Source organism: Chenopodium album, chromosome 24 (assembly GCF_948465745.1).
Source record: "Chenopodium album chromosome 24, dcCheAlbu1.1, whole genome shotgun sequence".
NCBI lineage: Eukaryota > Viridiplantae > Streptophyta > Magnoliopsida > Caryophyllales > Amaranthaceae > Chenopodium > Chenopodium album.
This window is the reverse complement of record NC_137857.1, coordinates 34,738,167-34,750,405: the sequence shown is the minus strand read 5'-3', so window position 1 is coordinate 34,750,405 and position 12,239 is coordinate 34,738,167. Positions and strand designations below refer to the sequence as shown.

The window sequence follows — 12,239 nt, the reverse complement described above, 5'->3', positions numbered from 1 at the left end:
CTTAACTTTGTGTTTATAAAACAAAGATGATGTCATAGCTCATAGCAGTCTAAACAAGTTCATTAATTAACCCGCTGATAATCATTAAAATAAATGAACAATTGGATACATACACCTAACTAAAAATGCAGCACCTGCGTGCAGGATGCCTTATTAGGAAGCTTACAAAATACAAGAATTTCCAACGAAGTAATGAATTGAAATTTAGTTAGTCGAAGTTTCCGAACAAAATGACAGCTGCATTGACTTGCTTGAGGATTCATCGGTTTTAAGTTCCTTTATCATAGCACCTGTTTCAGATTGATTGTAAACGAACAAACCAGGTTGTTGAGGTGTAGGAAGTTCGGTATCACTATTAAGACTAATAGCTATTGAAGCCATTGTAGGTCTTCTTTCTGCATCTCCTTGAACGCATAATAGCCCTAGTTGAATGCATCTTATTACTTTGTTTCTTGTGTAAGAATCTCCTAAACATGAATCCACAATTTCTAAAGGACTTCCCTCTGTCCAATGCTTCCAAGCCTAAAAACATTACCAAGAATATTTTGTAAAACATTAACCGATTTATACAATTAAAGGAATTAAGAGATGGATATATCTATCTACATGTACTCACATATGTAAGAAGTTGTTCTCCTGTCCTTGATTGTCGAAAGCTGGTCCCTTTTCTACCACTTACAATCTCTAAAACCAGAACTCCAAAACTATATACATCCGATTTTAATGAAAACTCACCATTTAGCAAGTATTCCGGAGCCATGTAACCACTGGAAAACACATAATAGTGAGATTCCTTAAGACAAGTACATAAAGATGAATAATTTTATTGATCAACATATATATTGAAAGTAACTTACATAGTTCCGGCGACCCTGCTTGTGTTGGCTTGGCTTTCATCAACATTGAAGGGTCTTGCTGTGCCAAAGTCCGATATTTTAGGATTCATGTCAGCATCTAAGAGTATATTGCTAGCCTTAAGATCTCTGTGTACAATTCTCAAACGAGAGTCTTCGTGTAAATAGAGCATCCCTCGAGCAATGCCACATATAATTTTGTAACGTGTTGGCCAATCCAATCCTTCTTGTTTTCCATGATCTAACAAGTAATTTTAGGATTATAGTGTATTGTATATATATATATATATATATCATTTCAACCTAGCAATAATGAATTAGCTAAAATTAATCATCTTAAGTATTGTATTGTAAGTACTCATACCAAATAAGACGAAGTCAAGACTTTTGTTGGGAACAAATTCGTACACAAGCAACTTCTCGTATTCAGCCAAGCAAAATCCCAATAGCCTAACAAGGTTTCGGTGTTGGAGCTTGGCTACAAATACTACCTCGTTCATAAATTGCTCTACACCTTGATTAGAACCCACGGATAACCTCTTTACTGCTATTTCTTGTCCATTAGGAAGTATACCCTGATACAAGCAAAATCTCAAAATATCAAAAATGTTCATACAAAAGCCATACTTGGCTACAGCGTGTGACTAGGTTTTTAGTCTAGAGTTTAACTACCTTAGCTTCTGCATTTAGACTGGTTATATCCCAAATTAGGTGGCCGATTTTACCAAATTCATTAGGCCAGGACAACCTTGATAAACTTATTAATTGCATACAAAGAACACTACAAGTACATTGGAAGATGAAATTGTGGAAGCTAAGTCCAAAATTCTACCTTGTAAACTCCTCCAAATCCCCCTTCTCCTAGTTTATTATCTTCGGAAAAGTTATTTGTTGCCATTTGAAGTAATTTCAAATCATATTGCAGAGACTCAATATTTGGGAACTCTTCACCATCTGCATTGCAAAAAGTACTGTTTATTATATGATCAAACTACACTCAAAACACTGTTCATTTATAACATATATAAGAAGAAGCTTTTAGATGTATGTTATTTACTGTGATTGAAACTTGGGATATGATTCACTTGGTTTTGATTTTGTAGTAGTACTTCAGCATCTCCCAACTTTTTCCTCCCTTTACTCCACATCAGGTAGATACACACTGATAATTGAACCACTAAAATTGCTATTAAAGCAACAAGTGCAATCGTTACAGAACTTGATTTTCCCTTTCGTCCTGCAATAGCAAAATTAAATTGCAAAGTCAAATAACCACTTCTTTAATGCCAACACCCGTGACAACTGTTCACTTTATACGACCAAGGAGGTTCCATCTCAAAACCATATGACAATGAGGGGAGTAGCCTTTAATCTTATAAAGTGGACACAACTTTCTACTTTCTTTAGTGTGGGATACACATCCTAATATAAACTTTCATTTATGCACTTGATTTATGTGGGACAACACGTGCACTTATACTCACATGTGGGTTTTCTCATAGGCTCAACATTAGGGAGTCAAATTATGAGAGTTACAAAATATAAGGATTTTGAAATTACCTTTAGAAGACGTTGGTAGTTGTGATAAATGTGGTGTAGTAGTAGTAGGCAAACTAGGCACCAATGGTAGTGGCGGTGATGAGGACGAGGGCGATGGAGCAAGTTCATAAAAAGGGACGAGCTCATATATAGCTTTACAGCTAGGAGTCAACAATTTGGCTCCTTTGCTACTACTACAACAATCGGGTAAATAATTATTGGCAGTCGTTAAACACCTTAGGCACTCCGTTGTTGAAAGATCTGGTGTACATTGAGCCTCAGCATACACGGTCAAGAAGCTAGTAAACTTGGCCTCTTTGGTTGCATATTTCTTTGAAGATGTCGCGACATCATTAGCCAAGGTGTGCATGACTTCACCTACTAATTGATTGAAGCCGCTAGCATTTGTGGTGATGTTGTCATGGTTAGTCATGTACAACGGTGGAGAAGGGTCCATAATTCCGAAGATGGACTCGTTGGAGTAACGGACCATACAATCAATATACCTATTAACAAAATGTCAATACGTTCACACATGTTGTTACCGTGTGAGATATGCTTAGACCCATTGGAGACTAGACTTGGGAGTAAATGGACCATCCATTTAGAGTAATCAAAAGTAGTTTGTCTTTAAGGAAAAACATCTAAGCATGATTTGTCCAAAGTAGCTGGTCTTTATGGAAAAACTCATTTAAGTATTTACATGCATCCAAAAGTATGTACTTTATTGAATAAAAAGGGCGTATGGACTAAAAACACAGAATTTTTTATTTTATTTTATTTTATTTTATTTATTTATTTATTTTTTGTAGTAGGACTGTACTAGGGGCCGTTCTCTTACGTTGAAATTCAGTTCAATTCAGTTCAGTTTAGTTCAACTCCATCCGCTCAATTTAGTTCAGGTCAGGTCAGCAGCAGCTCCTAATTTCCTTCTCTTATAAAATATTCATTTCAGTTCAGTTCAGTCAATGAGAACAGACCCTAACTTGTACCGTATTATACAAGTTTTGCAAATAGCTACTTTATAAATTTCTTTTTTATTTTTAAAATTTTTTTTTTTGAAAATAACTATATTATACAATGTTGACTAGCTGTTAGCATACCTCAAAATAAAAATCATTCAAATAATCGTTATATTTGTGATGTACTGATGTTAGTAATGGGCCCCACTAACAAAAAGTTGAATGACTTCCATTTAAAGTAGTGATTTTCAATATAAAATTTATAAAGTACGTAGTAGTTTCTTGTAAAACTTGGTTATATAAGGTAGTTCTTTAGAAAAAAAAATCTTTTATCTTATTAATTAGCAAATAATCACGAATAATCTAATATGTAAATTGTACAAAAGAAGTAAGCCGAATGAACTATGATCAATTACTTACAATTTTATTAATTAATTACTTCACCTTGATAATTATTATTATAATACTGTATTATAATTGTTATTATTATTGTAGCTACTAGTACTTCTTAAAAAATTTTCTCCAGAGTATCAATATATATATATGGTGCCTATAAATCTATGATTAATATAGAGTTGATTAGGACTTACCAAACTGTAGCTACAACAGGCCGAGATGGGCATTCCTGTAATAAGCTCTTAATGGCTTTCGGCACACATGTTTGGCAATCTTTGTTCGAATCATCTCCACGACAAAGATAGAGGCCGAATATGGTGGAAGAACGACCGTGATGATCATACCTTACAACAGACGTATTGAAAAATCTCGTCTTGCCTAGGCCTTGTGTCGCATTTGTGGCTAGTGAAGAGAGGAGGGCATTAAGATTGGCCTCGTACGTGCTATTCGAAGCATAACTATCATTGGAACAAGCTGTTTTGAGTAAAGTATCGCCTGCAAGGCTTGTGTCGATGGTGTTGGCTATACAAAGCGCGAAGAACAAAAGAGCAAGAAATGGCCTTGAAGTTGTAATGTTGGTATACTTAGGCATACTTTCAACTTTCAAGTGAAATTTGAGATAATAACTAACCCAAAGAAGAAGTGGAGGAATAAATTAGACTATCAATGGAGAGTATAAAGATGAATTCTTTGCAAATTTAAAACATGGAATTTTCTTATATTTGCTTATTAGTGGTCATGATTGCATCATTAAGTCAACTTGACTTGCAAAAATTGTAACTAGACAAAAGAACAGGTCATAAAAAATTATATGTAATTCACTTTTCTTGTGAAATTAGAAAAAGTGGGCTTAATTTTGGTCAGCAAGATACAGCTAAAGAAAATTTTGATTGAAAGAAACTTCTTGGCTCGTTCAAATTGTCACTGGAGGTCCATGCACTTAGGTTCGATGGTGCAGATACAATGTTTTCTTAAATGGGCCTCTCCGGCCCAAGGTTCTAGATGCATGGTTGGCTTGATGTACTACGTAGCTTTTTTGGTCCATAAAAAAACCTCTACTAACTATCTACGTGTTTGTTCGGTAGATAACAAAAAAAAATTAAATACGAAGTACAAATATGAGAAATGAAAATTCATTGGAATTGAATCAACATACAATGATACAAGTATATTTTGGTTAGTTGTTTAGTTAATACAATACATTTGGGTTTATTTTAAGGTAAGGAGAATTCGCTTACAAGTAGGGGGAAATTAGGAATCCTACTTTGCTTAGGGTGAGAAACTGAGAATCAAACCCCTTTTACAGGAGCGGAAAGTGGGCCTCCAACTACTAGGCCAACTTTGGTTCACTTATTTGGTTTTTTTTTTTTTTTTAATCACAAATAAGATACATGTAAATATTGTTATGAAACCAATGAGGGTATTTTGTAAAAATTATATGATTCAAAACAGCTTCATAGTAAATCTTATACGAAGTATGTAATAGTAAGTGAAGCAGGAGTGATAATTACATTGTACTCTACAAGACTACACACCAATTGCTGTAGCAAGCTTGTGATTCTTCGATTATGATTTTATGAACATAATCAATGTTATCTAGGAACTACTGTTGAGGTTGTTAGATCATTTACAGAAGAATTACTAGCTGCTATCATATGATCAGCATCATTTCTTACAGAAATCGAAAGCACATTTGGCTGAGGGAGAGTCAATGATTCACCACTGAGTAAAGAAACCACAGTTGCCATAGCAGGTCTTTCTGCAGGGTCCTCTTGCACACAAAGAAGCGCGATATGAAGACATCTAAGCACCTCTTCCATTGAACATGGCACAGCTAGTAATGAGTCAACGAATTCCAACTCTCTGCCTTCATTCCAAAGCTTCCATGCCTACAAAAACAGCAACCATTATAATTTTAGTTAATAAAAGTTTGAATCCGGCTAATAAGTTCAGACAAAAGTTTTTTCGGGTTAGATGTATGAAGCCTTACATATGAAACAAGTGACTTAGAATGCTCTTTGAAGTAATGACTGCTTCGTATCCCACTGATGATCTCTAGAACAATAACTCCAAAGCTGAACACATCAGATTTTACAGAAAATAGGCCTTCCATTGCATACTCTGGCGCCATATATCCACTTTTAAATTAGACAAATTAAATGTCAGTTATAATTCAAGTCAGCATGCATAGTTTAACACAAATTTATTCAGGAAATTGTAGGAACTAGGAAGTCTACTTACTAGGTTCCGACAACTCTCTTTGTGTTAGCTATATTTTGATCAACACAAAAAATCCTTGCTATGCCGAAGTCTGAAATTTTTGCATTCATATCTTGATCCAATAGAACATTACTAGGCTTCAGATCCCTGTGAATGATCCTTATCCTGGCACCATCATGTAGATACAGAAGTCCTCGAGCAATTCCATTAATGATGTTAAATCGCGTCTCCCAATTCAGGTCTACACGCTTCTCTGCATCTGAAAATTATGTCAATTCAGCACTATGGTAACCAAATTGTAGATGCAGCATCTTATGAAATAGATGTTCATTATACCATAAATATACAAATCAAGGCTTTTATTTGGCAATAATTCATATACTAGAATCTTTTCTTGGCCTTCAATTCCACATCCCAACAGTCTGACAAGGTTCCTGTGCTGGAGATTTGCCATTAATATGATCTCGTTTTTTAATTCTTCTCCCCCTTGCCATGTTCTTCTTGCCAGCCTTTTTACAGCTAGTGTCGTTCCATCAGGAAGACGGCCCTGTAATCTTTCGTTTAGTTTCTTCTCAAGCAATAGATTATAAGGATAAATGCACTAACAAACACGAGTAAGGAAACGTTTAAACCTCATAGACAGCACCAAAACCACCTTGTCCGAGCAATTTTGCATCAGAAAAGTTATCTGTGGCATCTTTCAGGGTAGCTAAATCCATAGATGTCAATCCTTCAGTACTTACTAATTTACCTTCTTCTGTAACAACTACATCTTTAGGAATGGTTAAGGCCGATATCATCTCACTTTGATTCAAGTCATTACCTGTAAGAAATGTATTGTACCACAGTAAAAAGAAGTGTGGCCTGATACACAGCACCATTTCTATATATCGAAAATTGAAGTTGATACTTACCCTTTTGTACCTTCATCCGATAATAGACAGCAAAAAATGCAGCGATAACTATAACAAGTAATGTTGGAACACCAATTGCTATGATCAGCACCCAGGTTCTGCTTCTGCTCTCGGATGGAACGAATATCTCTGCTTTGTAATAAAGTTTATCAGATTTAAAGTTACTCATGAAGTTTAATAAAACTAACTCCAAACTTTAAAAAAGGGACTTAATGAAGAACTCACCGTTGACAGCAGTGGCATTATAAAAGCGGTATGCCTCAAATCTCATACTACAACTGAAGCTAAGAATTGATCCTCCTTGATGCAAAGAACAACATCCATCGAGATCTCCAAATGCAGAATTCAGACAATTGCTGCAATCAGAAGGGGAGATATCTCTAGTACATTGTACTAGTCCATATATCGTAGAGTCTGAAACTTTCGTCTGTCCAACAGCAAACATTTGACTAGAAGAATTAGAAGCAGCCTCAAAGGACAGTTCATGCATCAGACGCGACAAAACTTTACTAGATATTGCAGGATTGACTGTACGATTCTCATTTTCGTACTTTCCTCCATAAGTCATAGAAGAGAAAAACATGTAGTATGAGTAATGAACTTGACATAAATCAAGCCATATAGTTGCTTCTATTGCTTTACACTGTCTGAAAATTTCAAGGCTTGCATTCCGAACACAGAGTTTACAATCAGATGCTGACACATCTCCCCTACAAAGTGCTTGAGCATATACTTTGTTTTTATCACTCCCTGCAGAACCATTATAAAAACCTGAAATGGATGTATTCGAAGGAAGAGAATCGAGGAGGGTTCTAAGATTATTTTCAAACCGGATATTTCCTGTATAATTCCCGATTTCATTTTCAGTACAGGAAATAGAGATATGATCTGCACTTAAGACAGTTGCTGACAGAAAATACAAAAGTAGCAAAAATAGATTAATTGATAGTATTTTGCAACTCTTCATGTTTATATAAGGAAAATGTCAAAGGATTTACATCTTTGGTAGAGATAAAGGTTTTAAAGCTTTCAGATAAGATAACAACTGCCTATAAGTTGATTCCAAAAAAAAAAAATGCTGTTATTTCAGCATTGAAAATCAAATGTTCAAAGAGTTGACTAAGCATATTCCCTCATAAAACAAAGAAATGTCATATTTTATTTCCTAGTTGAGTTGAATGCAGTGAATTTCACGCTTTATCTAGTTTATTTTATGTATGTATTAATTGTACGATTTCTAGGAGATGTATAATAAAATTCTGTAAGTAAGTAAAACTCTAGTCGCCGTGTAAGTTGTATTCTGGATTTCTCAGACTTTACATTCTCTACTCATGGATGTGGCAAACAACCAAACACATATCAGTGAGCCACAGAAATTCTGTACATGTGTTGTTCTTTGCTGTTCGTAACCACTTATTAAGCTAAATCTTTCTCGCACTTGTTACAATAATGATTTCGACATAATTGTAGCCCTGTTCTTAAAGATGCCCAACTGCACATGGTTGCTTGCTTGAAAAAATAGCTAACAACAATTTGTATTTGTTTAATAAAAACGGTTTTAAACAATTATTGGAAATACAGAACTTGTCAGATTTCTGAAGTCAAATCTTCTTTGTTAAATTTAAATCTAGTATTTTACATATTATCTAAGTAGATGCACTGCATTTACAAAAGCAGTGACGTCCATCTCTTAATCTAAGTATCGTAATTGTTGTCCTTTTGTACGATGCATTCCGTGTATTTTTGTAGAAGTCAAGTCACACATTCAGGACATGAAAATATTGTGCTAATAATCTATCGCGGTCAAGACTTGATACTCACATTTTTATATAACGATGTAGTCTGATAGTTTGTCATCCTTCTGAATATATTAATGGTTTCAGACTAAGATTGCACAACTGAGAGGAAACAACTAGTACAATCAAATAGCAATTTCTTTACAATTTACAATAAAATAGCAATTTCATTCACCAAATACATCAAAAGTCTAATGAAATATAGCTTTAAATTAAAGATTGTACACTTAATCTATGAGTCAACTAACTAAAGTAATAGGACTGGCTTAGCTATATTTGTAAGCAATTGCATCAAGATTCATCGAGCAGAAATATCTGAAAGGGCAAAACATCTTAAAGGGGTTGGTGTTCGAGAACTTGTTTCATAGTGATCACCAAATCTTCCAACAGTAAAGGCAGGTTGTTTTGGAGAGTGGAGATTAACATTTTCGTGTTTTAACATGTGAACCACGAATGACATTGTGGGGCGTTCAGACGGATCCTCTTGAACACATAGTAATCCTATGTGCAAGCATCTCAAGAACTCGGTAGTGACATCACACGAATCATTACTTGTCAACATTGGTTCCATCAATTCTTTCCACCTTCCTTGGATCCATAATTTCCATGCCTGTATTTTCGATCAAATCTTTAGTGTATGAAAAAATTTAAACAACAGGAGATGAGAAAAAGCAGGACATTTTGGTCACTTACATAAGCTTGGAGGCTAGGACCATTTCCAGTAAAATGAAATCCAATGCTTTTTCTTCCTGTTATCATCTCTAGCAATATAATTCCGAAGCTGAATACATCAGATTTGACAGAATACATTCCTTCCATTGCATACTCCGGTGCCATATATCCACTGTTAATTGCAGCATTAGTAAACAGCAACTAGTACTGCTAGAAAATTATATTAGAAAATGGAAATAAGATCGAATTGTTAAGCTGATAAAGTACTTACTATGTACCAATCACTGTGATAGTGCTTGCTTCATGTTCTGTTGTTCCATAGATTCTAGCATTTCCAAAGTCTGAAATCTTAGGATTCAGGTCAGAGTCCAACAATACATTGCCAGGTTTTAAGTCTCGGTGTATGATTTTTAGTCGAGAATCCTCGTGTAGATACAGGATTCCTTGAGCAATCCCATTGATAATCTCAATCCGTTTGCTCCATGTAAGCTGTGCACTCTTCTGTGGATCTATGATCAGAACAGAAGTAAACAAATTTCAATCAAACTTTAGCTGGTTCCTGTTAACCTTATCAGATATGCTGAAATTGTGAATTTCTTTAAAGAACTAAAAGGCCTTTCTTGTCGTCGTACCATAAAGCCAAGAGTCTAAGTCACCAGAAGACAAAAGCTCATAGATAAGCAGCCTTTCAGCTCCATCTACACAGAATCCCAACAGTCTGACAAGATTCTTATGTTGAAGCTTCATGATTAGCAGAACTTCATTTTTGAATTCTTCTGTCCCTTGATCAGATGTGTTAGAGAGTCGTTTGACAGCAACTTTAGTACCATCTTTTAGGACACCCTATAGAGTTCATAACAAAGGCAAAGTCTTAATTAATTCGGTTCCAACATTTTGAACTGTCAGACTAAAAAAACCAAGGATTTACTGTCTTTTTTTCGTATGCTAACCTTGAAGACAGGGCCAAAACCGCCTTCTCCTAGCTTGTGTTTTTCAGAGAAGTTTTCTGTGGCAGCTTTAATACTTGCCAAATCAAACAAGGGACTGTCCATTCCTCGAAATTTTTTAGCTGCATATAATATGACTTATATGAGGCTGCTGCTTTATCTGGCCGAATAATGAGTATATGGAATTATGAACTGCAAGCAAAATTTAAACTCTTACCTTGACTTTTACGCCTTAGAATGATGTAGAGCACACAAGATCCTACAAGAGTTGCCAGGACACAAGCCAGCCCAATCGAAAGAATACGAGTTGTCCATTTCTTACCTAAAATCATTAGCAACAAAAAAAAAAAAAAAAAAAAAAAAAAAAAAACTTGAAGGTTAAAACAAATTTACTTAACAAAGTATAACTGTACACAAATTCAGAACTTACCCTGAATTGCAGGATCTTCTGCCGTTTCCCCATCATAAAAAGCGTAGAACTCATACCTTAGATAACAACTTTTACTATAAAGCCTTCCACCACGAAATTTATAGTTTTCTGAACCAAGAACGTCTACAATACCCTTGTGCAGACATCGTTGACAATCGCTTGGAGACAGGTCTAGAGTACATTGCACAAGACTATATACATGATGTGCACCTGAAAAAGGCGTTGATTGAGTTGCATACATATGATCCAAGGAAGTATTAGAAGTAGCCTTCAGAGCAAGGTCATGTAAGCTGGTGTTTACAACTGTTCTAAACTTCTCTGGTTCTGATACATATTTTTTGTTATACTTGTTGATATTTCCTGTCATATCTAAATGGCCGAAGAATCTTTGATTTGATACACGAAGCTGACTTTGTTCCCCCCAAACTGTTGCATCAGTTGAATTCGGACAAAGCCTACTAATTGCTTGTGTTGCCATGATCATACTTGTCCTGCACGTCTCGAGTGTGACATAATCGTAGCAAAGGTAAAGCCCATATGATGTAATACTGCCATTTCTGGCAGATGAGTTGTAGAATTTAGAGACAGAAGCATTTGAAGAAATTGAATTTAGAAGGCTGTTAACATTCTGCTGGAAAACACTTTCTGATGTACTGTTGTTGCTGTTAGCATCTGGGCAATACCAGTATGGTGGATCAGCAAGAACAAGAATGTTATTGAAGATGTTGATCATAAGCAAAATACTGAGCAGAAGATTATGCATTTTAGCTTATAGATTGTATGAAATATGAGGAAGGACTACATTAATAATAATAATCATCTAGTATGTATGCATAATAAAACAATCACAAATTAGAAATACAATATCTGAATACAGTAAGACTTTTTTTGTTGACAAGCAACTAGACTTTAATCAAAGACTCCCCCTATATAATTATCAAATACGAAGTATATTGATTTAAGATGTCCAGAAAAAATTGTCATATATTCCATCTAAGCACTTGACTGGATTTGTAAATCGGGCCTTAAACTATGTGACGAGAAGATGATAACAATGACATAACAAAGATAACTATATGTAAATTTAATATTGTATATGGAGTACTTATTATTTATTAATACTATGTAAATTTCAATTTTTATTTCATTTTATTTTATTTTATTTTTTTTTTTTTTTTTTTTTGCTATACAGAGACACAAGGGCTTTGTATTTATATCTCAAAACTTTACCAACTAAGGGTCTGTTCTCATTGACTGAACTGAACTGAAATGAATATTTTATAAGAGAAGGAAATTAGGAGTTGAATTGAGTTGAACTGAACTGAATTTCAACGTATGAGAACATGCCCTAAGTTAGCTGATATACAAAAGCAAAATCTAATGTAATATTGTTTGCAGTTACCACAATCAGTGATTCTGTCAATATGTGTAAGATGGTTATCCACTTATGTGATAATTAACTATTCTATTTTATTAAATTTTTTCAAGTAGCTTATCAATAGTTGAATT

General features: G+C 34.7%; 3 protein-coding genes across 3 annotated transcripts; all 3 read right to left on the bottom strand.

The window, feature by feature from the left end:
* LOC145611831 (cysteine-rich receptor-like protein kinase 25) lies at positions 1-4,446 on the bottom strand. The gene is made up of 8 exons (XM_081667202.1): positions 3,946-4,446; positions 2,415-2,899; positions 1,912-2,091; positions 1,687-1,808; positions 1,219-1,429; positions 858-1,095; positions 617-767; positions 1-522 (listed from the first exon to the last, which is right to left on the bottom strand). Exons 1-8 carry the CDS (start codon positions 4,341-4,343, stop codon positions 205-207), a joined length of 2,103 nt encoding a protein of 700 aa, XP_081523328.1. The 5' UTR covers positions 4,344-4,446; the 3' UTR covers positions 1-204.
* Positions 4,447-5,229: 783 nt separating this feature from the next.
* Positions 5,230-7,852, bottom strand: LOC145610921 (cysteine-rich receptor-like protein kinase 25). Its single transcript, XM_081666182.1, has 7 exons — positions 7,111-7,852; positions 6,886-7,014; positions 6,604-6,794; positions 6,308-6,518; positions 5,993-6,230; positions 5,742-5,889; positions 5,230-5,640 (listed from the first exon to the last, which is right to left on the bottom strand). The coding sequence occupies exons 1-7, from the start codon at positions 7,850-7,852 to the stop codon at positions 5,344-5,346; spliced, it is 1,956 nt and encodes a 651-aa protein (XP_081522308.1). The 3' UTR covers positions 5,230-5,343.
* Positions 7,853-8,979: 1,127 nt separating this feature from the next.
* On the bottom strand, positions 8,980-11,493 carry LOC145610920 (cysteine-rich receptor-like protein kinase 10). Its single transcript, XM_081666181.1, has 7 exons — positions 10,731-11,493; positions 10,518-10,622; positions 10,304-10,422; positions 9,986-10,196; positions 9,625-9,862; positions 9,375-9,525; positions 8,980-9,291 (listed from the first exon to the last, which is right to left on the bottom strand). Exons 1-7 carry the CDS (start codon positions 11,491-11,493, stop codon positions 8,980-8,982), a joined length of 1,899 nt encoding a protein of 632 aa, XP_081522307.1.
* Positions 11,494-12,239: the final 746 nt, after the last annotated feature.

Excerpts from the sequence above, each read along its gene's own strand:
- LOC145610920 (XM_081666181.1), bottom strand. The coding sequence starts at position 11,493 with ATGCATAATCTTCTGCTCAGTATTTTGCTTATGATCAACATCTTCAAT. Across the intron at positions 10,197-10,303 it reads GTTTTGGCCCTGTCTTCAAG|GGTGTCCTAAAAGATGGTAC; the intron begins GTTAGCATACGA and ends TGAACTCTATAG. Across the intron at positions 9,863-9,985 it reads CTTAGACTCTTGGCTTTATG|ATCCACAGAAGAGTGCACAG; the intron begins GTACGACGACAA and ends TTCTGATCATAG.
- LOC145611831 (XM_081667202.1), bottom strand. The coding sequence starts at position 4,343 with ATGCCTAAGTATACCAACATTACAACTTCAAGGCCATTTCTTGCTCTT. Across the intron at positions 1,809-1,911 it reads TATCCCAAGTTTCAATCACA|ATGGTGAAGAGTTCCCAAAT; the intron begins GTAAATAACATA and ends TTTGCAATGCAG. Across the intron at positions 1,096-1,218 it reads TCTTGACTTCGTCTTATTTG|ATCATGGAAAACAAGAAGGA; the intron begins GTATGAGTACTT and ends ATTACTTGTTAG.
- LOC145610921 (XM_081666182.1), bottom strand. The coding sequence starts at position 7,852 with ATGAAGAGTTGCAAAATACTATCAATTAATCTATTTTTGCTACTTTTG. Across the intron at positions 6,519-6,603 it reads GTTTTGGTGCTGTCTATGAG|GGCCGTCTTCCTGATGGAAC; the intron begins GTTTAAACGTTT and ends GAAAGATTACAG. Across the intron at positions 5,641-5,741 it reads CTAAGTCACTTGTTTCATAT|GCATGGAAGCTTTGGAATGA; the intron begins GTAAGGCTTCAT and ends CTGTTTTTGTAG.